The 27,558-nt window shown below is 48.3% G+C and overlaps 2 protein-coding genes across 2 annotated transcripts; both read left to right on the forward strand.

The window, feature by feature from the left end:
• Positions 1–199: 199 nt before the first annotated feature.
• On the forward strand, positions 200–7,691 carry LOC134408173 (ribonuclease Oy-like). Its single transcript, XM_063140321.1, has 9 exons — positions 200–296; positions 374–431; positions 1,653–1,720; positions 1,926–1,983; positions 2,580–2,644; positions 4,347–4,460; positions 5,738–5,786; positions 7,308–7,382; positions 7,471–7,691. Exons 1-9 carry the CDS (start codon positions 202–204, stop codon positions 7,636–7,638), a joined length of 750 nt encoding a protein of 249 aa, XP_062996391.1. The 5' UTR covers positions 200–201; the 3' UTR covers positions 7,639–7,691.
• Positions 7,692–12,891: 5,200 nt separating this feature from the next.
• LOC134407821 (adenosine deaminase domain-containing protein 2-like) lies at positions 12,892–25,248 on the forward strand. Its single transcript, XM_063139769.1, has 9 exons — positions 12,892–13,051; positions 14,105–14,209; positions 18,057–18,182; positions 19,432–19,582; positions 20,292–20,456; positions 21,219–21,433; positions 22,568–22,802; positions 24,070–24,202; positions 25,138–25,248. Exons 1-9 carry the CDS (start codon positions 12,892–12,894, stop codon positions 25,246–25,248), a joined length of 1,401 nt encoding a protein of 466 aa, XP_062995839.1.
• Positions 25,249–27,558: the final 2,310 nt, after the last annotated feature.

A 27,558-nucleotide genomic window follows, 5' to 3' on the forward strand; every position in this document is an offset into this window, starting at 1 on the left:
CAGGGATATTTCTTCGCCCAACCTGGAGATGCCGGGGATCTAACCTGGGACCTTCTGCATGCAGAGGATGTCTTCTACTACAGACTTACGCCCCCTCAGTGACTTGGAAGCACTGGCAATGTCCAACTTGCACACGGATGAATGGCTACCTTTTGTTTTTTGTTTTTTTAATTGACCAGCTCCGCTTACCTTGCAGGTATGATGGTGAATTTGGTCACCCTGGGATTCTTCTGCACGGGCTTCCTCCGCTCACTCGTCAGCCCCGAGGAGCAGCAGGTGGAGGTGAAGCACTCCAGGTAGGCGGAACATCGCGCAAAACCAGGATGGGAGGTGCAAGAGATGAGTTCGGTAACTTCCAATCCCTGTGTTGCAGGCTCTGCCCTTGGGAATGCATGACGTTTGTCCAGATGTGGCCGGGCTCATTCTGTGTGGTGAGTGAGAGATTGTAAACAGGGACCCTACTTTAGGGTGGATTCTGGCATTGAGCGGGGGGTTGGACTAGATGGCCTTATAGACCCCTTCCAACTCTGCTAGTCTATGATTCTATGACACTTCCCTATGTTGTGTAGCAGTAGCAACAGAAGTAGGGTGACCATATGAAAAGGAGGACAGGGCTCCTGTATCTTTAACAGTTGCATAGAAAAGGGAATTTCAGCAGGTGTCATTTGTATATATGGAAAACCTGGTGGAATTCCCTCTTCGTCACAACAGTTAAAGCTGCAGGATCTATACTAGAGTGACCAGATTTAAAAGAGGACAGGGCACCTGCAGCTTTAACTGTTGTGATGAAGAGGAAATTTCCCCAGGTTCCCCATATATACAAATGACACCTGCTGAAATTCCTTTTTCAATACAACTGTTAAAGATACAGGAGCCCTGTCCTCCTTTTCATAGGGTCACCCTACACCTAGAGGCAAAACTCACAATCCCAAGAGTTCCTTATAGGGAAAAGGTTTGATTCCCAAAATTCCTTCAGCGGGGGAAAAAAAAAGTACAATTCCTTGGTTTCCTTAACCATGATAGTTAATCCATTTTCAAACCAGCTTAAGTTTGTAATGTAATGTAGACATGCTTTATCTGTGTTCGATGGGACGGGAACAGACATGGAGGATTAGGGTTTAATTAATAACGGGATGGATTCGAGGTGAATTAGAGCATAGTGCAGATCAACATAAGAACATCAGAAGAGCCCTGGTGCTGGATCAGACCAAGGGTCCATCTAGTCCAGCACTCTGTTCCCACAGTGGCCAAACAGCCGTTGGCCAGGGATGAACAAGCAGGACATGGTGCAACAGCACCCTCCTGCCCATGTTCCCCAGCAACTGGTGCACACAGGCTTACTGTCTCGAATACAGGAGATAGCACACAACCCTCAGGGCTAGTAGCCCTTGATAGCCTTCGCCTCCAGGAATTTATCCAACCCCCTTTTAAAGCCATCCAAATGGGTGGCCATCACTACATCTTGTGGTAGTGAGTTCCATAATTTAACTATGTGCAGTGTGAAGAAGTCCTTCCTTTTACTTGTCCCGGTTCTCCCACCAACGGTGTGGCGAAGCTAAGCACTATTCAGGATAATATGGTGTGTGACTACAGTTGCGTCACACAGAAGTTAACACCGGATCCCATGTTCTCCTTTTGCGTTTTGTCTGGAGGCTCTAGGAAGGAAGTTTGAGTGTGTCATGCCCAAGAACGCAAACAACTGGACCATTCACGGATTATGGTGAGATGATCCCATTTGGACCGAGAGGCATATGTAATTCTAAACCCATTTTGATCCCGGTGGTACAGTCTTGGCTCCCAACCAAGGAAACCTTGGGGAAATGCAGCTCTGTGAAGGGGTTTCAGACCTTTTCCGTCTTGGGACCCAGGTGCTCTGCTGTCCTCACGCCCTCTTCACTTGTCTCCCGTACCCTTTAAATCTACAGGCCCAGCGACGTCATGGAGTGTTGCACTTACTGGCGCCTCTTCCCCTCTGACCTGGTGGTGAGTAGACCCTTTTTGCGTCAAGCTTCCGCCCACAGACCCAGGAGTAGGGTGACCATATGAAAAGGAGGACAGGGCTCCTGTATCTTTAACAGTTGTATTGAAAAGGGAATTTCAGCAGGTGTCATTTGTATATATGGAGAACCTGGTGAAATTCCCTCTTCATCAAAACAGTTAATGCTGCAGGTGCCCTGCCCTCTTTGAAATGTGGTTACTCTAGTATAGCTCCTGCAGCTTTAACTGTTGTGATGAAGAGGGGATTTCACCAGGTTCTCCATATATACCAATGACCCCTGCTGAAATTCCCTTTTCTATGCAACTGTTAAAGATACAGCAGCCCTGCCCTCCTTTCCATAGGGTCACCTTACCCAGGAGAGTTACCCCGCTATTCTACTGTCATGGGGCCCTAGGTCCTTTTCTCCTTGCTGGTAGAAGCCCAGCCTAGAACAGGGCATTTCGGGGGAGGGTAACAGGACCTACAAAGCAGTCCCTTTGTCAGTCCCAGGTACAACCGGCCCCACCTCCCCACATGGTACAGCCCTAGCGTTTCTGGGAACGCTTCAAATAGTCCCTTTCCCTTTTTCTTCTTCCTGCAGGACTTGATGCCTGAACTGAACGTGCATTGGCCAACCTTAATCAACATAAGCAATTTTCGCTTCTGGTAAGCTCCAGGCAGTAAAAACCATGGGAGAGCGTTAAATTGAGTGTGCCTGTGTGGGAATGCTGGGAGTCAACCTTTAATTGATAAGTCATTTAGATCAATCAGTTAAAACCCTTCGTCATTTACTAAAAAGACATCCCAATTAATCAGGCAACGCCTTCTACACAAAAAGGTTAATTATTTTATTATAAGTGCTTATAGAAGCTGCAGGCACCATCTTAAAAAGAGGGTCTTGTCTCCTCTTCTAAGATGGAGCCTGTTGAGATTAAAACACATTTGGCTTAATTGGATAAGATTTGTTTAATCGGCTGACAGGCCACATTTGGGTCCATTTTAAGAGCTAGCCAGGCAGTGCAAGGCAGCATTTCCTGGCTTTCTGACACCTGGAACATTTTGTGGGAGTCATCAGAAGCCTCCAAAATCAAAATACATTTCCTCAGTCAGCTCCCAGAAAAACAGACAAGTGAAGCATCTTCCTTGCAACTGTAAAGTGATTTAAATTGCCTCGAATGGCTCTTTTGAGGCAGGAAGTATGGGATAAAAATCTCCAACAAACAAAGGTTGGGATTAGGGTGACCATATGAAAAGGAGGACAGGGCTCCTGTATCTTTGACATAGGGTGACCCTATGAAAAGGAGGACAGCGCTCCTGTATCTTTGACATAGGGTGACCCTATGAAAAGGAGGACAGGGCTCCTGTATCTTTGACATAGGGTGACCCTATGAAAAGGAGGACAGGGCTCCTGGATCTTTATCATAGGGTGACCCTATGAAAAGGAGGACCGGGCTCCTGTATCGTTAACAGTTGCATAAAAAAGTGAAAAACAGCAGCTGTCATTTGTATATATGGAGAACCTGGTGAAATTCCCTCTTCATCACAACAGTTAAAGCTGCAGGAGCCCTACCCCTTTTAAATCTGGTCACTCTAGTATAGCTCCTGCAGCTTTAACTGTTGTGATAAAGAGGGGATTTCACCAGGTTCTCCATATATACAAAGGACTCCTGCTGATATTCCCTTTTCAATGCAACTGTTAAAGATACTGGAGCCCTGTCCTCCTTTCCATATGGTCACCCTAGGATTGCCCAGTTAATATCGTCTGCAGGCTGCATCTTTCCTTTTGCCCTGCCAACCGCAGTTCAACAGTACCAGCATCAGGGGGCAGCAGCAACATCAGGCACCTGCTGGGGGTCCACTGGTGACCCCAGAGCCTCCTAGCCCTCCTCCTCCTCTCCCCGCTATTGCTGCCTCTAAGCATAGAGATGGATTGCACAGATTGGGGAAGAGGACATGTGGATGGGTAAAGGCTGGCTGTGGGGAGGAGGATGTGGGGTAATCTAGAGATTGGGGACCACTGAGGGCATCAGGACCTGCCCCCTCTCCTAAATCCGGTGCTAGAGCTTTCTACACAATGCGATTCCGGGATTCCCCTGTGCTGTGCCTGTCAACATAGCGCAGGTCTCAGCTGCTGTCTTCTCTCAGGCTCGTGTCACGGCCCATATATGGGATCACGGCTCCTCGGGGCCTTCCCATTTGGAAAGACAGTGGTGGATGGATCCAACATGGAGGCCGTGTTTTTTCAAGGCATGGTTCAAGCCAGCAAAGGAGCATGCCTTGGCCCATGGGTGTAAGGACCAGAAAGAGGGAGGGACCGGCTGTGTGACGACCGGCATTGTGGAGTTTCGTTCTCTTTCCCGCCCCGCAGGGAGAAAGAATGGCAGAAACACGGGACCTGCGCTGGCTGCATCGAAACGCTGAACTGCCCCAATAAATACTTCAGGGCTGCCCTTTTCCTGCGCACCAAATATAATATTGACAGGTGAGCCAGCGAACGTGCTGTGGTACCCACGATGGTAGCACCGCTCAGCGCAAAACCAGCCGAAGTTTGGAGGCAGAATATGGGTCAAATGCACAAACATTACAAATTCTGAAGGGTGCTGGAGCTAAGCTATGGGTGGGGAACCTTAGGACCGGGTGGGTGGGTGGGGCAAATCTGCCCCTCCTCAGGTCCCAACCCAGCCCTCTGTGCAGAGATTCTGGCTTTCCCCCCTCCTTGATGGATTCCCTGCAGTAAAAGATAAGGAAGAAGGAACGGTGGAAAAGCATGGGTTACAAGTAGGGGTGTGCTCCACTTCTCTTCGGATTGGAGACGCAGAAGCGGATCGGGGTGCTTCGCCTCCCCTTAAGGTGGAGGCGAAGAGGATCGGGGGGCAGCAGAGCATCGCGGAGTGGATCGAGATGAAGGTGGATCCTTTGCCTCGATCCAGAGCTCCGCAAAAAAGGTAAGGGGGCCTTACCTGGCGCTGCTGCCACCCGTGCGGCAACAGCGGCAGAGCCAGGTAAGGGGGCAGGGGGAGGGGGGTCTTACCTGGTCCGTTGCGGCCCGTCGCTAGCTTCACTAGAGCCCGTGGCTCAACCTGGAAGTGTAGGCCCCAAGTGGGGCCTACAGTTCTGGATTGAGCCAAGGGCTTTAGTGAAGCAAGCAATGAGCCGCAACGGACCAGGTAAGTGGTGTGCGTGAGGGGGGGGGGGTTACCTGGCCCTGCCACCGCCGCCCATGCGGCGACAGCGGCAGAGCCAGGTAAGGGGGCAGGGGGGAGGGGAGTCTTACCTGCGTCCGTCCTCAGTCCAGAAGCGGCTTCAACTGAGCCCGAGGACTCTGGTCTTCCTGTTTGAGTCCTCGGGCTCAGTTGAAGCTGCCACCAGACCGCGGACGAACACAGGTAAGGGGGGAGGAGGGAGGGGGCCTTACCTGGCGCCACCGCCGCCACTGTGGAGCTCTGATTCGGATCCGGAGCTCCGCAGCGAAGCGAACCACTGGTGGATCGGTGCGGAGCGGACCCGATCCGAAAGTTGCGGATCGGAATCCGAAGCGGATCGGGGGTCTGTGCACAGCCCTAGTTACAAGGATGTCTGGACCCCCGGTAAAAGGGTGGGAGTGCAATAAACACCCACGTTCAGGTGCTGACACTGGAAAGGGGTTCAGGGACTGAACTCACAAGGGGCAGGTTTGAGCCCAGTCTTCAGTTAGGCCCCGCTTCACTCTGCTTCTCCTCTGGCGACCAACACTGTTTTACATTCCTCTTTTTTACGCAGAGCCTTCCAAACAGCTGCGGTCGTCCCATCCTGTAGGTGGAACTACCAGGTACCCATTCTGCCCTAACTTCTGGTATCCCTGGAGGTCAGAGAAATTGGGGAGAGGTGGGATGTAGAAGCCAGCCGTAAGGTGCTCTTTCCAATTTTAATTCATCGCCAACCCGCGGCCTGCAAGGACTCTATGAACTCTACTGCTGAATTTCCAAGCCCTCCGGCGACGCATTACGATATACCAGCTTGTGAACTGCTCCCCCAGCAATTGCAGCCCTAGGCAGCCTGGAAAAACAAGGAAGATGGCCCAGTCTCTGGCAGGCAGCCTTCAGCTTGCTGGCTAAAGGTGTGAGGGCCTGTTCTAAGCTCAAAGGATCAAGCCCTGTTTGACAGTGCCAGCGCCGAAATGCTGGATATTGCAGATTCTTTTGAAAATTCACTTTGAGAGAAGAAGAAAATTCCTGTCCCCCATCTCTTATGTCTAGAACAGATCCAAAATGCGCATATCTCCAGTTGCAGTGCAAGGGTGTGCCTAGTGCGTGTGCCTAGTGGTGCTTTCAGACTGGAGGTATGGAGCAGAAGACCATTAAGACAAGAAGCTAATATGACCTAGCTCCTATTAGCTACCTGTATGTATTTACTTGCTGTAATGTAGGGTGACCCTACGGAAAAGGAGAATTGAAAAGGGAATTTCAGCAGGTGTCATTTGTATATATGGAAAAGGAAGGAAAGGAACCTCTCGTGCAAGCACTGAGTCATTACTGACTCTTGGAGGGATGCCAGCTTTCGCTGACGTTTTCTTGGCAGGCCTTATAGCGGGGTGGTTTGCCGTTGCCTTCCCCGGCCGTGATTACCTTTCCCCCAGCTAACTGGGTACTCATTTTACCAACCTCGGGAGGATGGAAGGCTGAGTCGACCTGAGCCGGCTGCCTGAGAACCAGCTTCCGCTGGGATCGAACTCAGGCCGTGAGGAGAGTTTCAGCTGCAGAAACTGCTGCTTTACCGCTCTGCGCCACACTATACTAGAGCGACCAGATTTAAAAGAGGGCAGGGCACCTGCAGCTTTAATTGTTGCGATGAAGAGGAAACTTCACCAGGTGCTGCAGGCATACAAATGACACCTGCTGATATTCCCTTTTCAATACAACTGTTAAAGATACAGGAGCCCTGTCCTCCTTTTCATAGGGTCACCCTACTTTAACAGTTGCATAGAAAAGGGAATTTCAGCAGGTGTCATCTGGGGAACCTGGTGAAATTCCCTCTTCATCACCACAGTTAAAGCTGCAGCAGCTATACTAGAGTGACCAGATTTAAAATTGGGCAGGGCACTTGCAGCTTTAAATGTGGTGATGAAGAGGAAATTTCACCAGGTTCCCCATATATACAAATGGCACCTGCTGAAATTCCCTTTTCAATACAACTGTTAAAGATACAGGAGCCCTGTCCTCCTTTTCATAGGGTCACCCTACGTAACACAGAGATTGCACCAGGATATCTCCTGGGACCCAGCATTTGCTGCTTCCTGAAGGGGATCTCCTATCTAGCCTGCCTCTAACCCTCCTCTTCCTGCCATTCTCAGCTCAAAACCTTCATGGGAGTGTTGCAACCCATCCTGGGAGACCAATATGAACTGCAGTGCGTGACTGACGTCCAGGTGGGTTGCCTCATCTTTCCCTGAGACGAGTGCCCCTCTCCAAGCTCCCATTTTGTCTCCCCGTTCTTACATCTCCTCTTCGTTGCAGGGACGTCAAATTCTAGTGCAAATAAAGGTTTCGCTTCACAGTGATTTCTCCACCGGCTGCATCGAAGCCTCTTCCTATGACATCTCCCCTTACAAGCCCTGCACGGCTGAGGAGAGGATTTTTTATTTTCCAGCCAATCAGGAGAATCCACATAATCCCTGTCCCTGATCAGAAGGCCGGCAGATTCTGTGAGAAAGAAGAGGCCAAATGGGGCCAAAATAAAATGGAAACCGACAACGTGCTTTGGTGTGCTGTTTAAGCAGGATTTCTGGGCCTTACCATTAGGCAAAGTGACATGGCCCATCTCAGCTGGTGGATTGCGGGAAACACAACCAAATTATCAGCAAATTATCATTTTTACTCTGGGCCTCAGGATCCAAAATGTCTTGGGTTGACTCTGTGAATCTATTAAGTAAGGGTGCAATCCTATGCATGTTTAGACAGAAAAAGTCTGATAACTGTTGTTATTTTGGGCTGCATTAATAGAAGTATAGCTTCCAAATCACATGAGGTCCTGGTTCCTCTCTATTCGGCCCTGGTTAGGCCTCATCTAGAGTATTGTGTCCAGTTCTGGGCTCCACAATTCAAGAAGGACGCAGACAAGCTGGAGCGTGTTCAGAAGAGGGCAACCAGGATGATCAGAGGTCTAGAAACAAAGCCCTATGAAGAGAGACTGAAAGAACTGGGCATGTTTAGCCTGGAGAAGAGAAGATTGAGGGGAGACAGGATAGCACTCTTCAAATACTTAAAAGGTTGTCACACAGAGGAGGGCCAGGATCTCTTCTCGATCCTCCCAGAGTGCAGGACACGGATTAACGGGCTCAAGTTAAAGGAAACCAGATTCCAGCTGGACATCAGGAAAAACTTCCTGACTGTTAGAGCAGTATGACAATGGAACCAGTTACCTAGGGAAGTGGTGGGCTCTCCCACACTCGAGGCCTTCAAGAGGCAGCTGGACAACCATCTGTCAGGGATGCTTTAGGGTGGATTCCTGCACTGAGCAGGGGGTTGGACTCGATGGCCTTGTAGGCCCCTTCCAACTCTGCTATTCTATGATTCTATGATTCTATAGCCGTTCTAATTCTGTCACAATTCGGCTACATCCCCAAATCGCACAGGTGAACAAGTGAAAGGGAACATTTTTATTATTAAGCCCGCTGGTGGTGACTCAGGCATGTAGGAAAAGCACAAATTTCATCTGATGGATGGATTTAATCAATCTCTTTCCTTGCAAGAAAAATGTAACTATCGTGTAAGGCACAGCATTACTATGCTACGCGTGCAGTACACGATGCATTGATATGGGACAATTCACGTGCTATCAGACAACAGCAAGTGTGGTGTAGTGGCCACAGACTGGGGAAAAACACATGGTTAAATTCTTACTCGTCCACAAAGTTTGCTGAATTTGGGTCGGTTCCTATCTCTTAGCATAACCTACCTCACAGGGTTGTTGAGATGAATAAAAATAGGGGCTATTCACATAAATCTCCTTGGGCTCCTTGAAGGATACCTAGAATAAATGTTAATAAATATTTGTTAGAAAACAAAGTTAATAGAACCCATAGCAAGTGAGTATTATTACTATTAGAAAGTGACAGTGGTACATAATTGGTACACAATGGTACATTAAAAAGTAAAATATTCAATATTACACAGTGTGTCCCTCCTTGGGGGTGGTAGGATTGCATAGGGGGGGGCATTAAGAGGCAAGGGAGCGGCAGGGGGGTGCTAAGAGGCAAAGGGGGCGCTCGAGGTGGTCTTTTCCGAGAAGCTCTTCTCCAGAAGGTCTTAAAACCCAGGGACATTTTTATGGGAGAAGGTAGTTTGGTCCCAAGCCATATAGGGGAAGAATCCACACATGCATTAATACCATTTAAGAAGAGTCCTTTTAACGGTGAATTGAAATGTTGCAAAAGCACCAAAACGCTAATGAAGTGATATACCCTGCTTGGTGTGCCCCGCCACGCTGGCTGCAAAACAGAGGCGTTTGCTCTCTTTTCCCTGCCTTGGCAAGCCTGCGGCGGGTGCCTCCCATTTAAAGGGGCCGTGTGTAGTGTGGCCCTGTTTTCATTCTCAGCTCAGCTCCTGCACCAAGCTGCCACCGCCGCTGCTCAGCCCCAGCACCCAGACCAGTAGAATCCAAAGGAGCACAGCCCCTTTAAATGGGAAGCACCCGCCCCAGGCTTGCCGAGGGAGGGAGGGAAAAGATGTAATTGGATTTTGAATAAATATTCAATAAATTGTTACTGTTTTGAATTTTATTATTATTATCTTCCTTAGTGGGTCGTTGAAAAGCGCTATTCTGAATAATGATTTTTATAGTGTAGGGTAGGGGGCACTGGGCATGAGTTTGTGGAACCAAGGGGGCGGTGACCTGAAAAAGTTTGGGAACCACTGGTTTAGATAAATAACTGTACGCAAGTCCCCTTGTAGTCAGTGAGAACTACTCTTGAGTAAAACTACCCCGAGTCAAGCTGCAAAGCGTCGTCATAAATTTTGCAGCCCAATCGAAACAAGTACACACCTATGAATTCCCAGCAACTGTAAAACACCCAAGTCAAATTTGTTTGTAAAACTAAAGCTACGAAGAGAAGCCACGGTTATTTGACAAAAGCCACCGAGAAAGATGGGGTAGGCTGCCAGGCACCCTCCACAGGTGTTGGACTACAGCTCCCATAATCCCCTGACCATTGGCCATGCTGGATGGGGCTTATGGATTTGAAGTCCAAAACGTCTTAGAAGGCACCAGGTTTTGCCAAATAACTGACAACTTCCCCTAAATCCCTGGTTATAAAGACACTTTTCCAAATCTGCCCCATCTCTGGTTGTGAAAGCCAGACCCGGGACGGAGCCATATCTTCCTCTTCAGTATCCGTTGCTCCAAAGGCAGATCCTCTATTCCCTTTCTTACCGCTGGGTTTTGTGATCTCCACGCAGGTAGGGTGACCATATGAAAAGGAGGACAGGGCTCCTGTATCTTTAACAGTTGAATAGAAAAGGGAATTTCAGCAAGTGTCATTTGTAGGCAACTCACACCTGGTGAAATTCCCTCTTCATCACAACAGTTAAAGCTGCAGGAGCTATACTGTGATCAGATTTAAAAGAGGGCAGGGCACCTGCAGCTTTAACTATTGTGATGAAGAGGGAATTTCACCAGCTTCTCCATATATACAAATGACACCTGCTGAAATTTCCTTTTCAATACAACTGTTAAAGATACAGGAGCCCTGCCCTCCTTTTCATAGGGTCACCCTACACGCAGGTGTATTCTTGCGGCTGAGAGATCCTCAGAAGTTGGGCCCCTGAGACATTGGTGAATTAACTGGACCTCCGTCTGGGTCAAGGACTTTTTAAAATGGTCATTTAAAATGTTCTAATATTGGAATATGTTTTAATATACTTTTAACTTTTGTATATCTCTATTTACAGGTTTTTAATGTATATGTTTTAAAGGTTGTGATGCCGCCTTGAGGCCCAGCATTGGGCAAAAAGCAGGATGTAAATAAATATAACAATAGAATCAGAACAGACTTTAGGGTGACCATATGAAAAGGAGGACAGGGCTGCAGGAGCTATACTAGAGTGACCAGATTTAAAAGAGGGCAGGGCACCTGCAGCTTTAACGGTGGTGATAAAGAGGGAATTTCACCAGGTTCTCCATATGTACAAATGAAATTTCCTTTTCAATACAACTGTTAAAGATACAGGAGCCCTGTCCTCCTTTTCATAGGGTCACCCTAGAATAGCAGAGTTGGAAGGGGCCTACAAGGCCTCGAGTCCAGCCCACTGACAGACAGTTGTAATAATAATAATAATAATAATAATAATAATAATAATAATAATAATAATAATAATAATAACAACAACGGATCTCCAACCAGGTGGAAGCCCTTATGGCCAGGGAGGAGACAGTCAGAAGGTTTTGAAACCCCGGGCTCGCTCTCTCTCCCCGCGCCTGATTGGTCGCTACTGCACCTTCCTTTCTCCTCGCCCTATTGGCTGGTCAGGGAGCCAGGGTGGATCCCGCCTCCTCCTACCAGGTGTAGCCCTTTATTTCCCAGGCGAAGGAAGCAGCTGCAAAGTGGGCCTGCAGGAGGAAAGGTAGGGCTGGGGTCTTGGCTGGGAGTAGGTTGGTGTGGGTAGGAAGATGGGGGAGAAGCAGCACCCCTCCCCACGTTTTGCATGAGCCTTGCCCCTCTCCCATGTCCCAGCCAGCCCTCCTCCTCTATTCACCCCTTCTTTTGTCCACCCCACATTCTGATACCCCCTGCTCTGCCTCCTTGCCATCCCAAGGACTGGACTGACCCCTATATCCCCAGCATCTTTACCTTCCTTTGCTGTGTTTGCACATGAACTACCAGGCTTCCTTCCCCCCCCCCCAACAGACGCCCCCCCATTCACTCCTTCCCCCAGACCCCCACCCAGCCCTACCGTTAACTCTCTCCCTGCCACATGCATTTCTCTCTCTTCATCTGACCCCCCTTTGTTTTGGGACACCCCAAAGTCCTGTCTCCTCACTCAGCCCTCTCCAAGGGGGGATCTACATTACTGCTTTAAAGCGCTTTAAAGCGCTTTATAACATTTTTGACAACAGTTGGAGCCCAGGACACACTGCATATACAGTTTTCAAAACGTTTTCAAAGTGCTTTAAAGCGCTTTAAAAGCAACAGTGTAGATTCCCCCCAACTTGTTGCTCTCCAGATATTTATATTTATAAATATCTGGAGAGCTATATCTGGAGGGGGTTGGACTCGATAGCCTTGTAGGCCCCTTCCAACTCTGCTATTCTATGATTCTATGATTTCGGACTACAACTCCCAGCATTCCTGATCATGAACAAGCCAGGAATACTCCGTTTGATGCAATGTCTGAACCTGGAACTCTGGGTGGTTGAGGGACAACACACACACACCCCCGAGAGCTTCGGCTATTGGGCGGTATAAAAATGAAATAAATAAATATAAATACATTTTAACCCATGGTTTGTAGTTCATAGAATCATAGAATAGCAGAGTTGGAAGGGGCCTGCAAGGCCATTGAGTCCAACCCCCTGCTCAATGCAGGAATCCACCCTAAAGCATCCCTGACAGATGCTTGTCCAGCTGCCTCTTGAAGGCCTCAAGTGTGGGAGAGCCCACAACCTCCCTAGGTAACTGGTTCCATTACTGCTCTAACAGTCAGGAAGTTTTTCCTGATGTCCAGCTGCCTCTTGAAGGCCTCGAGTGTGGGCTCCTGAGTTATTTATGAAAGCAGCAGCAGCAGCAAATGTGTGGCAGTTTGGGTACATGCTTCATTTAGCTATTTTAAAAAATCCAGTAGAAAGGTGTAATTTGAATGTTCTTCCTCGAAAATGGAGAGTTTTCATCTTTGTCTGTCTTCCTTCTTTCCTGAAAGATGGAGAGAGAAGAGATGGCAAGAATGGTTTCCCGGAAACCGAAACTGGCAGCATCGCTTCAGAAAGGTGAGCCCCAGTCACCTTGGAAGGAAGAACAACTTCAGTCCCCGGCTTTGGAAGAGCCTCTTCATCCTCCTCCTTCTTCAGACGCCTCCAAAGCTGCTGGCGCTGCGCAAGGAAAGGGTAAGTGGTAACGGGTGCGAATTAGGCCATGTAAATGAGAGGTGGTAGGTGCTGCCATAGTGAATTGCTGCCGTAGCTTGAATTCAGTGCTGTTGGTTGTGACAGCAACAGAAGGCAGAGCTGGACTGATGAACTCAGAGGTGGTTAATTTTTACAACATATTTTAATGCAGGAAGTGCTTTAGAAGTCGCATTTCTAAACGGTTTGGGGCCAGGTTATTTGAAGGAACGCCTCCTCCCATATGTACCTGCCCGGACCTTAAGATCATCCACAGGGGCCCTTCTCCGTGAGCCCCTGCCGAAGGAAGTGAGGCAGGTGGCTACTAGGAGCAGGGCCTTCTCCACTGTGGCACCCCGGTTGTGGAATGAGCTCCCCAGAGAGGTCCGCCTGGCGCCTACACTGTACTTCTTTCGTTGCCAGCTGAAGACCTTTTTATTCTCTCAGTATTTTAACATTTAATTTTAACTTAAATTTAAATCTTACTGTTTTAACTCTGTATTTTAATCTTATATCAATTTTGTTACGTGGTTTTATCCTGGTTGTGCTTTTTATATTGTATTTTGTATTTGTGCTTTTAACCTGTTGGTTGTTTTATTATGGTTTTAATTTTTGTGAACTGCCCAGAGAGCTTTGGCTAATCTGGGAGTTGTAGTCCAACACATCTGGAGCGCCCCAGGTTGAGGAAGGCTGGTCTAATGTATATATAAGTCCAGTGTTTAAATGTACCTTACTTCTCTCCTGTGTATATGCTGTTGCTGCATTTTGTTACATGCTGTGTATGCTGTATATATCTTTGATCAACCTAAATTTATAACCTCAGTAAATGTTACTTGAAGAATTCTAGCCTACTGTGGTTTCTAGTTATCTTTGCTGTTTCTGGCTGTGTCTCCACACTTCAATCTTCCAGCTGTCTTCTCTCTCACCAGAGAGAAACTTAGCTACCCCGACAGTGCCAGGGACTAGATAGGCCTTTGGCCTGATCCAGCAGAGCGCTTGTTTTGCCTGTCTGCCCTTGCGCCCCTTCCCCTCACTTCCCCACCAACTTTCTTTCAGCACCCCTCCTGTCCTCGGCCTCTTTTCAGAAGCCTCTCCTGGATGGATGGGATCAGCCCACGGATGATGCTTTTGGGAAGCAAGGGGAGCCGTTGGAGGAGAAAGGTGAGTCTTGTGGGTCCTGCAGAACTTTCCGGGGGCTCCCCAACCCTCCCTTTCCATGGGCTGAGAATAGAATCCAGTACTCTAAATTCTGCAACTGCGAGAGGACGTTATTGACTCAGGTAGACAACCTCTGCCGTTACTTCCTAGGAGCTAGGGCTCCACAATTCAAGAAGGACGCAGACAAGCTGGAGCGTGTTCAGAGGAGGGCAACCAGGATGATCAGGGGTCTGGAAACAAAGCCCTATGAAGAGAGACTGAAAGAACTGGGCATGTTTAGCCTGGAGAAGAGGAGATTGAGGGGAGACATGAGAGCACTCTTCAAATACTTAAAGGGTTGTCACACAGAGGAGGGCCAGGGTCTCTTCTTGATCCTTCCAGAGTGCAGGACATGGAATAACGGGCTCAAATTACAGGAAGCCAGATTCCGGCTGGACATCAGGAAAAACTTCCTGACTGTTAGAGCAGTACGACAAGGGAACCAGTTACCTAGGGAGGTTGTGGGCTCTCCCACACTAGAAGCATTCAAGAGGCAGCTGGACAACCATCTGTCAGGGATGCTTCAGGGTGGATTCCTGCATTGAGCAGGGGGTTGGACTCGATGGCCTTGTAGACCCCTTCCAACTCTGCTATTCTGAGATTCTATGATTCTAATTTGGTCTTCTAATGGCTCTTTCCAGGGCTGAAGTCAATGCTTCCATCTTCAAGTCCATGGGTGTACCCTCTGTCATTGCTCAGTTCTGAAGGGAAGGTACATTGTACATGTTCAGAGGCACTCCTGTCGCTTTGTATTTCCGCAGGCCTGGCACCGAAAGAAGATTTTGGAGTTGACAGCTTCCTCGCCAAACCTGAGCTGGGTGGGTATTCATGGTGGGGTGGGCTCAGTGAATTGCCCACTGCCTTCGCACAGAGCGGCCGTGCCTCAGTATGCCTCTTCATCTCAATGTACGGGTGTGTCTTTTGTGTTTTCCAGGTTTGCCCGCTCTCCAGGTTCATCCAGTAAAACCTCTGCTTATTGGTAAGAATGTACACTTGAGAAAATGTGTTTTTCTTTGTCCCATTATTTTCTCTCTTATACCCATATCTTCCATGTGTCCTTCGTAACAAGAAGCCTTTTGAATTTTTTATTTTTTTCTAAGCTCTTCCTGCTTTTAAGGAGCCACGGTCAAATGGCTGGTGGTCTTTTGCTTTCACCACACTTGGTGGTGGGTTCCACCCTAGGAAAGTTAGGGTGCCCGTTTTTAAGTGCTGGAGTGGGGAATGACCCCTTCCCGAGACGCCAGAGAGCCTCTACCTGTCAGTGAAGCCAACACTGAGCTAGATGATGATGATGATGATGTTTATGTGTGTCCCGCCTTTTGCCCAATGCTGGGCCTCAAGGCGGCCTTATAAACTTTAAAACATACATTGGGGGGCGGGGGGAACAAAACCATAAACGTTTAAAATACACAACAAAATTACAAGACCTTAACATAGATGGAGGACCAGATTATTCTCCAAAGGCCTGCTGGAACAAACACGTTTTAGCCTGCTTCCGAAAGCCCATCAAGGAGGGAGCCAGCCTAGCTTCCCCGGGAAGAGAGTTCCAGAGCACTGGAGCAGCCACCGAGGAGGCCCCGTCCCATGTTCCCACCAAGCGCGCCTGTGAAGATGGTGGGACTGAAAGAAGGGCCTCTCCAGAAGATCTCAAAGCACGGGCAGGCTCATAAGGGAGAGCTCTGGCTATTGGGCGGTATAGAAATGTAACAAACAAATAAATAAATAAAGGAGAATATGGTCTTTCAGATAACCTGGACCCGAGCCATATAGGGCTTTATAGGTCATAACCGTCACTTTGAATTGTGCCCGGAAACAGACTGGAAGCCAGTGGAGCTGTTTTAACAGGGGAGTTCTCTGCTCTCTGTAACCAGCCCCGGTCAACAATCTGGCTGCAGCTCTTTGAACCAGCTGGAGTTTCCGAACAGTCTTCAAAGGCAGCCCCACGTAGAGCGCGTTACAGTAATCCAATCGGGATGTAACTAAGGCACGTGTCACCGTGGCCAAGTCCGACAGCTCTAGGAACGGGCGCAGCTGGTGCACTAGCTTTAACTGTGCAAATGCACTCCTGGTATTAGATTTAAGATTAAGATTAATATTAGACTTAACATAAAGCAGCTTCCTAAGTTCCTGTGTCCTCAACAAGTTTTGGAGGTGTACTCCCAAATGGTGCCCCAAGTCCATCCGTTCCCAGTTAGCTGAAGCTTTCTTCGTTTCAGCAGTATAATTTAAAATGATATAATGGGGTCGGCAAGTACTTTTATTGCTGCTGTTGTTAATCAGTTGGGCATCAGAAATCCTGGCCCATCTACTGCAAATCACTCAGATATCTACCAGTAGTTTCTGTTCTACCTTTTGCCCACCTTTGCCCCCAAAGACTGGACGCCATCCAACATTGGAGAATAAGCAGCCATCAGGGTGGGTGGGTGTCAAAACCGTTATCCCAAAGAGAACTGCGGCAGGATCTATACTACTGCTTGCTTATTTATTAATTTATTACATATTTATACTGCCCAACAGCCAAAGCTCTCTGGGCAGTTTACAATTAAAACCATAAAATCCAGATTAAAACTTTAAAATTACAAAAAACCAGAAAAAGTTACAGTCCAGGGAAGGCTTGTTTAAAAGTTATTACATTTTCCGCCTCCCGAACCCCACGAGGGAGGGTTTTCCAGAGGGTGGGTGCCACTACAGAGAAGGCCCCGCCGTCGAGGTTCTTCATGGTGTCACTCTTTCCGTGTCTGGATGACAAGCAGGGCCTCCGCTGAGGATCGTAAATATCGCCTGGGTGTATATAAGGGGAGGCGGTCTGCTAGGCATCCTGGTCCCAAGTTGTTTGGGGCTTTGTAAGATAATAGCATGACCTTGTACATGGCCAGCAGGCAGCCAGCGCAGTTCTTTTAACACTGGTTTTATGTAGGCAGAGCGAGGTGTTCCTGTGAGCACCTTTGCTGCTGCGTTCTGCACTAGCTGCAGCTTCGAACCACACACATGGGCAGCCCCACATCGAGCTCATTACAGTAGTCTGGTTGTGAGGTTACCAATTCATGAATGACCGTGGCTAGGCTCTTCCTGTTCAGGAACGGGCGTAGCTGGCGTACCAACCAAAGTTGATAATGGGCGCTCCGGGCCACCGAGGCCACCTGGGTCTCCAGTGAGAAAGATGGGTCCAGGAGCACTCCCAAACTACGGACCTGCTCCTTTATAACCATTTATTAGGGCTGTGCACGGACCCCCCAATCTGCTCTGGATCGCGATCCGCAACTTCCGGATCAGGTCTGTTCCGCCCCGCGGCGATCCACCTATGGGCCGCTCCGGATCTGAATCAGAGTTCGGCGGTGCCAGGTAAGGCCCCCTCCCCCCTCAAAACTTACCTGGCTCTGTCGTGGTTCAGCGGCGGCATCAACTGAGGCCGGGGACTCAAACCGGAAGACCAGGCCGCCGCGGCCTGGTCTTCCGGTTTGAATCCTCCGCCTCAGTTGAAGCCGCTGCTGGACCGCGACAGAGCCAGGTAAGCCGCCCTGCCCCTTACCTGGCTCTGTCGCCGCACGGACTGCGGCAGCGCCAGGTAAGCCCCCACTTACCTTTTTTTCGGAGCTGCGGATCGAGGTGAAAGATCCGCTTCGTCTTGATCCGCTTCGTCTCGATCCGCAGCTCCCCCAACCCGATCCGTCTCCGCCTTTGTCGGAGGCGGATCACAGCCCTACCGTTTGTAACAGGTTTGACAACTGTTGGAGCCCAGGACACATTCCATATTCCATTTTCAAACCACTTTCGAGGTGTTAGATCCTGCTTGGTGTCTTTCCTCCACCAGAAATGGAAATCACCCACCAGCAGCGTTGCGCCGCTATTACCAGTGACATGTGCGAAATGCTTATTGGAGAACAGAAGAGCTACCAAGGTTGTTTGAGCAGTGTGGCCGCGTTCATACTGGAGAGAGGTGAGTCACGCACTGTCTTTTTTTGCTTGTTTGAAACAACCTTTTCAAAGGGATTGGCCTAGAACACTTTTAAAGGTGGTTAGATTAATTCATGGAGGAGATTCAGGCGGAGGGTCTAGCATTGGCTACTAGCCATGGTGGCTACTCTGGTTCTCCAGGTTCAGAGGCCACATACCCCTCAGTTCCAGTTGTTGGAGAGCAACAATGGAAAAATGTACCATCTTTGTGCTCTGGTGGTATTGGAGAGCAATGTTGTACTATTACTGTATTAACGTTCAAAGCCCTAAACGATTTGGGGCCAAGTTATTTGAAGGAACGCCTCCTTCCATATGTACCTGCCTGGACCTTAAGATCATCCACAGGGGCCCTTCTCTGTGAGCCCCTGCCAAAGGAAGTGAGGCAGATGGCTACTAGGAGGAGGGCGTTCTCCGCTGTGGCACCCCAGTTGTGGAATGAGCTCCCCAAAGAGGTCCACCTGGCGCCTACACTGTACTCCTTTCGTCGCCAGCTGGAGACCTTTTTATTCTCTCAGTATTTTAACACTTAATTTTAACTTAAATTTAAATTTTACTGTTCTGACTCTGTATTTTAATCTTATATCAATTTCTGCTGCGTGGTTTTATCCTGGTTGTGCTTTTGATACTGTATTTTGTATTTGTGTTTTTAGACTATTGGTTGTTTTATTACGGTTTTAACTTTTGTGAACTGCCCAGAGAGCTTCAGCTATTGGGCTGTATAAAAATGTAATAAATGAATAATAATAATAAAAACTTTCTGGAGGCGTCTGGTTGGCTATTGTGGCAAACCAGCGGATCCTTCAATCTGATCCAGCAGAGCTGTTTTCCAGAGGAAGGAAATGCAAGGGAGAATCACCTGGGAGGGAGGGGAAAATGCATCTAGCTGAACTCCGAAGCAGTAAGCCTGTGTGCACCAGTTGCTGGGGAACATGGGTGGGAGGGTGTTGTTGCTTCACCTTGCCCTGCTTTGTGGGTCCCTGGTCGGCTCCTGTGTAAACAGAGTTCTGGACTAGGTGGACCCTTGGTGTGACCCAGCCTCAGGGATCCTCTGATGTTCTTCTGTGCACGCCTTTGGTTCTTGCCCCACTCAGCATAATGGTTAACCCGTCCCCAATGCTGGGTGAAGGGCTGTTCCTGAATGGTTGTTGCCCATATGGATATTCCTTCCCTGTTTTGAGCCCGTCTGTGAAATCCCAGCTGATACTTCCATGGCTCCTGTCCTGTCCCTTCAGAGGTTAAAGACAGTCCAAGCAACTACAAGGAGACTTACGAGCTGGTTGCCCTCGGAACAGGTGACGTGTGCTATGAGGGCTGGATGGAATTCCGTGGCAGGAGAATCCACGATATGCACGGCCTGGTGGTTGCCCGCAGAGCATTGCTGAGGTACGGCCCCCTTTCCCCATTCTGATGTGCAGTGCTGGGTTTATGAGTCTGGTTAACGAAAAGCAAGTGCGAAAATAAAGAAAACCCCATAGGGGAGTAAAAAATAGCCAAAGGCAAGGGCGGAACCAAGTAATCTTCAATAATATTATTAGTAAAAGGTTTATTAAAGTGCCAGGTGCCTGGCACTTTAATAAACCTTTTACTAATAATATTATTGTAGAAGATTACTTGGTTCCACCCTTGCCTTTAACGACGAGCAAGTCAGGGAGGGCGATGTGCAATTCCTGAAATGAGAGTTGCCGGGGAATCAATCCTGCCTGGAAATCAGGAGAGGTTCTTATTCCTGATCCCCAATATGAGAGAACAGTTGGGATTAACCAATGGTCCAGGAACATCACTCTGCTTCTGCTCAGAGGCATTCTTGCATGCTTCTAGCGAGACAGTTGGAAAGTTTATTCCTGACCTCTCTGATGCTGCTGTTTTCTACACAGGGTTCTATTTTTGATGAACTCGGGGATCTCTTGTTCATTTCAGCAGGACTTTTGCATCAGAATTTCCCAGTGGGTTGTGCATTCAGGCCAGATTTTTCTGTCTCCCATTTTGTGCCCTTTGATAACGTCTGAAGCCTGGCCGCTGAAGAGGCGGCTCAACTGTGTTTCACGCTAGGGCGGCCTTTGCTTGTGGTTCACACCCCGTCAATCCTCTTCAGGTACTTCTACAAGCAGCTGCTTATGTACTGCAGCCAAGGCCCCACCGCCCTGGAGAAATGCATCTTCTGCCTGGCAGAAGACGGAGTGCATCTGACTCTGAAGCCAAAGTACTACCTGCATCTCTACCTGAGCCGAGCACCTAGAGGAGCTTCGGAGAACTTCCAGTGAGTACGACGTGTGGGTCAGAGTATGACATGGTGCAGGTTAGAGTCCTTACAGGTTCCTTACAGTTCAGGTGTTCCTAACAGTTCAGGAGCTTGTAGCTCCATTTTTTTTTTTTAAAAAAAAGTAAAATTTGTAATAATTGTTTGAATACACTGTACTTTTAATATACCAAATGTAATAATTTTAAGCCAAACCAACTTGGACAGAATGACATTTTAGGTTCCTAAAGTAACAAAGTGACTTTCAATCTGTCCAAAGTGCTAATATTGCATTATTTCAATTTTTCTGAAAATTTCCGGGTTTTTTCCACACACACACACAAATAAAACCCCGGAAAAAAACCGTTTTTTCCCCATGGCTTCAAAATTTCTGGGAATTTTTCATTGCTCCCTGAGGCCTCCTGCATGCAAAACAGGGCCTCTACCACTGAGCTGCAGCCCCCCCCCTCTTTTGAAAGCCAACAAAATGGCCATTCCGGAGCCAGATTCCTATCAGGGTTTTTTTTGTCAAGGGCTAGCGTTATGCTTTCTCCAATCTAGGAGACCGCTTTTGGGGTACAGAAGAAAAGATTTTTTAAAAAATTTATTCTGCCTTACTTCCCCCATGGGGTTGCCTGTTGGCCTACATCCAGGCACTGACCAACCCAGACCCTTCTGGAAGGCAGTTCCCCTGGGATCGTTCAGTCGTCACTAAGCCAGCCCTATCACCACTCTCCCCTACTGTCCTGATGCCATTTCCCGTTTGGACCCTTCTGCCTGCAGAACTGCCTCGTCACAGCCGAATCCATCTGTCGGAATCCACGTCAGCGTTAAAGGGGTGCTCAGGCCTGTCTCGTACTGCTGGACCAGCGTGCTGTCCGCCTACGTCTACTGTGTCTCTGGCAGTGACAAGCTGACCCGTTGGAGTGTCTTGGGGCTCCAGGGCGCCCTCCTCAGCCACATCATCCACCCCGTGTACATCACCAGCGTTGTCCTAGGTGGTTTATGTTTTTACCACGGAGCCCAGCTGGAAGGTTCCAGCTTGCACCGTACCAGCGTTCTCCTATGGTCTCCGAGTGGACAAGCAATTAATGCAGGCTTGCACCAGGAAAGAGAGGGTGGATTCCTTGATTCTGGACCCGGAATGAAAAACTTCCGTCCTGGTCCAGTATTGCATGGCAGGATACTAACGAAACATGGCCATCTCAGGGTGGGGGAGACGTCTGGCAGGGGATGTTCCTGAAAGGGAATACCAAAAACATGATGGGGTACACTTTGTCCTTGTGGGCAAGGCAGGGTTCCCTAGGGGGTGACTGAGCCATTCGCTCCTTTGCCTTCATCTCCAGCTGCTGCTTAATTCACACCAGCAGGGTTGGGAGTCTCTGGAGTTCTCTTCATAATTAAGAACATTGGAAGAGCCCTGATGCTGGATCAGACCGAGGGTCCTGTTCGCACAGTGGCCAACCAGCCGTTGGCCAGGGATCTGGGTGCAACAGCACCCTCCCACCCATGTTCCCCAGCAACTGGGGCACACAGCCTTACTGCCTCTGCTACACCCCCTTTGGTCCTGAGACCAGGAGCTTGAAAAACATAGAATCCCCTGGATGATATGAACATCCACCTGTTTTCTGAATAGTGTACAGCTGTTTCACTGTAAATGTAAGTTAAATAGTGATCTGTTATATACATCTATATATCTATCTTGAGAAACACTAATTTTAGAGGGTGTTAGCCTAATTATTATGTTGCATGAATAGTAAAGAGAAAGCCCAGCAGAATGCAACTTTTTCTGATTATTATTTTTGGGGTCTTTTCCTTTTTGAACCGGGCTACAAACCTGGTGTTTGTTCAATGGGAGGCTTCCTGAGGGCAGCGAGTGGGTTGCAGGACTGGGACCAGAAGAGCAGGACGTTTCTGTTCTTTTATCAGGGCTCGTAGCCCTGGATAGCCTTCGCCACTAGGAATTGATCCAACCCCCTTTGAAAGCCATCCAAACTGGTGGCCATCCCTACATCTTGGGGTAGTGAGTTCCATACTTTAGCTATGTGCTGCGTAAAGAAGTCCTTCCTTTGATTTGTCCTGAATCTCCCACCAATTACCCCCCCCTCTCTCTCTCAAATTGTCTGTTTCAGCTGACCCTTATCAAGACCACACCATCCTTCACCGGGTCATCAATGAGCGCCTGCAACTAGGAGCCAAGGAGGACTTCCCAAAGCCCTATAGCCAGAAAAAGGTGCACCTCTTCAAAGGCCCCTGTGTGGCCCCTCTTGACACGCCACCAGGATGTTGCTCCCAGAGCCTTAACTGGTGCGGTGGAGATGAGATGCTGGAACTTGTGAATGCGTCCACCGGGAAGGCAGTAAAGGAGTGAGTTTGGGGCGCTGAGGGTCATGGTGGGTGCCCACACTGGGCCTTATGAGATCTGTGTTGCCAGTAATTCATTTTGGCTTACTGTAAATGAACTAATCTACAGTCCGCCAACCAAATCCTGCAGCTTCTCGCAAAGCAAAACCGGTTCTTGCAAACGATGCATTTTAGGTGGGCATAATTTGTGCTAATAAATAATTTGGATTGTTCAGGAACAGGGGGTGCTAGTGAAAAGTAAAGAGAGACGGTGGTTTCTGGTAAAGTTATGTTTCCGGCTCTTTTTTTATTTATTTATTGCATTTATATACTGCCCCATAGTCGAAGCTCTCTGGGCGGTTTACAAAAGTTTGGCACAGCCTAAACGAAATGTGGTTGAGGGTAACAAACTTGTTAGTCTGTTCTGTGCCAAATTGTATTTTGGGTCTGTATGTTTGGAGGCAGGATGCTGTCAAGGGTAACGTTGTTCCCAGGTGCAGGACATCCCTTCTAGTTACCTTTACACCTGTGTCCCTGTAAGCTTTAAAAGTGTGTATGTGGCAAAATGTATACAGCTAAAGAGACTGGAAGAACTGGGCATGTTTAGCCTGGAGTAAAGAAGACTGAGGGGAGACATGAGAACACTTCCGGCAGGCCTACCCAGTTGAATTTTAAGATGTCTTAAAAGATTTTAAGATTTTAATAATGTATTGGTTTTATGTTTTTAATCAGTTTTATGTATTTTATATTTTTGTGTTAGATGTTGTTCCCTGCCTCAAGCCAGAGGGTGAGGCGGGTAAGAAATAATAATAATAATAATAATAATAATAATAATACATTACTTTTTTTGTTTTTTAGAATTTTCAGTTGCCGTAAATAAAGATTACAGCAGCCTTCCAGATGTGCTGGACTGCAATCTCCATCTATCCCAGCCAGAATAGTGGAAATTTATTTATTTATTACATTTTTATATCGCCCAATAGCCGAAGCTCTCTGGGCAGTTCACAAAAATTAAAACCATAATAAAACCACCAACAGTCTAAAACCACAAAATACAAAATACAGTAGAAATTGCCGTCCAACGCACCAGGTTAGGAAAGACTGGTTCATAGAATTCGCACATTTGAGCCAGAACTCAGCAATTTCCGCTATTTCTGCTTGCGCCCCTTCCGAGTACAGTGGCTGACTTGTGCTGGGGTACATCGTTGTACAGAGAGCCTGCTTTGTTTGATGGCTTGATGTTGGGTCTTCGTGTAAGAGCCTTCTCATGAATTCTTCTTACTTCCTTCAGCATTACGAATCCAGGTGACCAGTTCTGCCCTAGTCGGCTTTGTAAGGCGGCCATGCTGAAATCCTTCAGGAAGGTGGCTCAGGAGATGAAGAGAACGGACCTGACGTTGCTGCCCACCTATCACAAAGCCAAGGTGAACCTTTCCAGCCCTTCAGAATTCTTTGGTTTTCCTTATATTGTTTTCATCTTGGGTCAAGTAGCAGGGTCTTCAAGGTGGTTGTTTGGAGCTTCATAGAACAGTAGAGTTGGCCGTGGAGTCCAACCCGCTGCTCAATGCAGGAATCTACCCTAAAGCATCCCTGACAGATGGTTGTCCAGCTGCCTCTTGAATGACTCTAGTGTGGGAGAGCCCACCACCTCCCTAGGTTACTGGTTCCATTGTCGCACTGCTCTAACAGTCAGGAAGTTTTTCCTGATGTCCAGCCGGAATCTGGCTTCCTGTCACTTGAGCCTGTTATTCCATGTCCTGCACTCCGGGAGGATCGAGAAGAGATCCTGGCCCTCCTTTGTGGGACAACCTTTTAAGTATTTGAAGAGTGCTTGGGAAGGGGGCAGCCAGGGCTGATGGTTACCTGAACATTACAGCACCTGAGGAAGCTCCCCTCCCTCCCCACCCCACCCTGGTCCCAGCTGTTTGAGACTAGATGGAGACACCTGTTGAAAGTACTCTTTGCACGCTCAGAGCACGAGAACGGCTCTTGTTCCAAGAGGAATCTGACGACCAACCCTAAAGCAGCCTGATGCTCTCCAGATGTCTTGGACTACAACTCCTAGCATCTCTGGCCACTGGCCATGCTGTCTGGGGCAGATGGAAGGACCAGGTTTGAATGCTAGATGCCAGGAACTGAACGCGGGGCTTTCCTCTTGAAGGCCTCTAGTGTTGCAGAGCCCACGACCTCCCTAGGTCATTGATTCCATTGACGTACTGCTCTAACTGTCAGCAGGTTTTTCCTAATGTCCAGCCGGAATTGGGCTTCCTGTAATTTGAGCCCATGATTCCGTGTCCTGCACCTTTTCTCTTCTACTCCCCTTCCATACCTGTTCCTTCTCTCTCTCTCCTTCAACTAGATTCAAGCTGAAGCCTATCAGCGTGCCAAGCGCCTGGTCTACTCCCAGCTGAGCTTGCAAGATTTGGGGGAATGGCCGCAAAAGGAGTTGGTAGACATCTTTGCCAGCTAAGCTGGCCTAGCGGCTAAGCTACTGACGGCCTACTGAAGATCTTTCAGGTTAGGATGCACCGACAGATGTGGGCAAGGCTGGCACACCCTAACCAAGTGAACAGAGAGCTCTGAATGTAGTTGCATTTGGGGGGAGGGGGAAGGAAGGAAGGCGGGGCTATAAATATTTAAATGCCTTGTTTTCTGATGCTGCTGTTCTCACAGGGTCTCTTTCCTGTGATGCAACAGGAAGGAAGATACGTAATTTAGGCCCGAAGTTCTGGATTTTCAAATTTACTTATGTATGTGGTGGCCGTATGGAAATGAACCACAGTGAGACTTGGGGGGGGGGGTTGTTCCCCCCTTCCCTCTTTTCCTCCTGTGCAGCCGTGAGGGGATTGGAAGCCGCCACTTCTGTTTTTGATTAACTGCAGCCCGTTGTTACATCGGAACCCTACACTGTGGGTATTTTTAACTATGGTTTGTTGGAACAAGCCAGGTTCAAACAATGGGCAATGAAGTTAATTTATTTCAACCAAGTTTAGTTAAGATTAACCACAGTTTAAGATTCAGATGTAATGCTAAACTGAGTTTAATCCAAAATGGATGTGAAAGCTCCTGAGTGTTTGAGCTCAAGGCTCCCTGGGGTTTATTCCTGTAATGGTAAACCATAGTTTATTATTGTTTCATCTCTCTGTGTGTTTTGTACCAGGTTAATGGAACATTTGAGTTGCTCAATAAACACCCAGGTTCTTCTTAGTTAGCTGTACCGTACTGGTGGGGACGGAGAGATCACCGTTCTGTGTTTGTTGGGCTTTCGTAGAACAATCTTTACCAGCCTTCCATCTCAATAAAGAAGTGTTGACCTTAGAACCTGTGTGTGGCAAAGCTCATGTCTTGAGAACGTGCGTCTTAGTCTAAAATCGTACCCGGCACAATGACTTCTTTCCTTCATCTAGCTGACTTGGTTGCCAAGACAATGAGAAATGAGGCTTGGAGGAACCCCAACATTTGCAGAAGTATAACATGTCTTTTTAAAAACACCTAGGGGGGCACCTCACCCCCACCAAACCCACCCCAGCCCAATGAGAACTGAACATGCTCAGTGGCTACAGAATGTAGAATGACAAGTGGAAAAGAAAAACAGAACCCGGTGGAGGAATGGAGTGCTCTGATGAGAGGGAATGGCTGGCTGGAACCCTGAACAGGAATGGAGTGCTTTGATGAGAGGGACTGGCTGGCTGGAATCCTGAACAGGAATGGAGTGCTCTGATGAGAGGGACTGGCTGGCTGGAATCCTGAACAGGAACCCTCATGTTAAGATGGAGGATAGAATCATAGAATAGTAGAGTTGGAAGGGGCCTACAAGGCCATCGAGTCCAGACCCCTGCTCAATGCAGGAATCCACCTTAAAGCATCCCTGACAGGTGGTTGTCCAACGTTGCACTCCAGGATAGAGTGCAATGTTTTGTTGCAGGCCTCACCTGCTCTACTTAGGCACAGGGCCACCTGAGTTTGCTGCTCTCAATTTCGAAGTCGGAAGCGGCCACTCAAGAAAAGGGTATGGTTTCTACATACTCTGAAACTTCCTAGGGATGCAAAAGCATTCAAATCTGTAAATTAAAAGAAAATTAAACGGAACCCCCAAGGGTACTCTCAGGTGTCTGTGAAGTCCCGGGACGTACAGAATATTGATGGCCATTGAGCTTACGGAGACAATAAAAAGGCGACAAACAAACCAGAAATCTGTGGTTGAGGGCCACTGAGTCATGAATGTTGGGGTGTCAATGGAAGAGGGGAAGGGGAAAGACGGATTGGTCCTGCTGAAACCCATGTGTGGGTGGGGCCTAAAAGCAAGAGAGAGGCAGTGCCTTTGTTCCCTGGTTGTGGGTTCCTCAGAGACACCAGACGGGCCGTGGTTGGCAGGCAGGCAGGCACCCAGGAGGCAAAGGAGCAGGACTAGCCCTATTGTTAGGCGAAGTGAGACTGCTGACTTGTGGCAGAAGCTGGGGAGGAAGGAATGGTGGTGATGTGCTGGAATAGAGAGAGTTGTGTGGGCACATGGCTCACCACGCGTCCACTAAACTAGGCTGCCTCCCTCAGGAGGGCCTTTCAACAGATCAGTTGAGAAAGGTGACATCTTCTCTTTCACCTCGGGCAGCTGGTAGCCCAGGGCACTCCCAACCACTCAATTGGGAACCGCCCAGAGAGCTTCAGCTATTGGGCGGTATAAAAATGTAATAAATAAATAAATAAATAAAATTGTAAACAGATTCGCTAGTGGTTGAATCACCCACCCACGCCTCTGAGCCCCTCGCCTTTCTCTTTGGGC

Source organism: Elgaria multicarinata, chromosome 13, assembly GCF_023053635.1.
Source record: "Elgaria multicarinata webbii isolate HBS135686 ecotype San Diego chromosome 13, rElgMul1.1.pri, whole genome shotgun sequence".
Classification (NCBI taxonomy): Eukaryota; Metazoa; Chordata; class Lepidosauria; order Squamata; family Anguidae; genus Elgaria; species Elgaria multicarinata.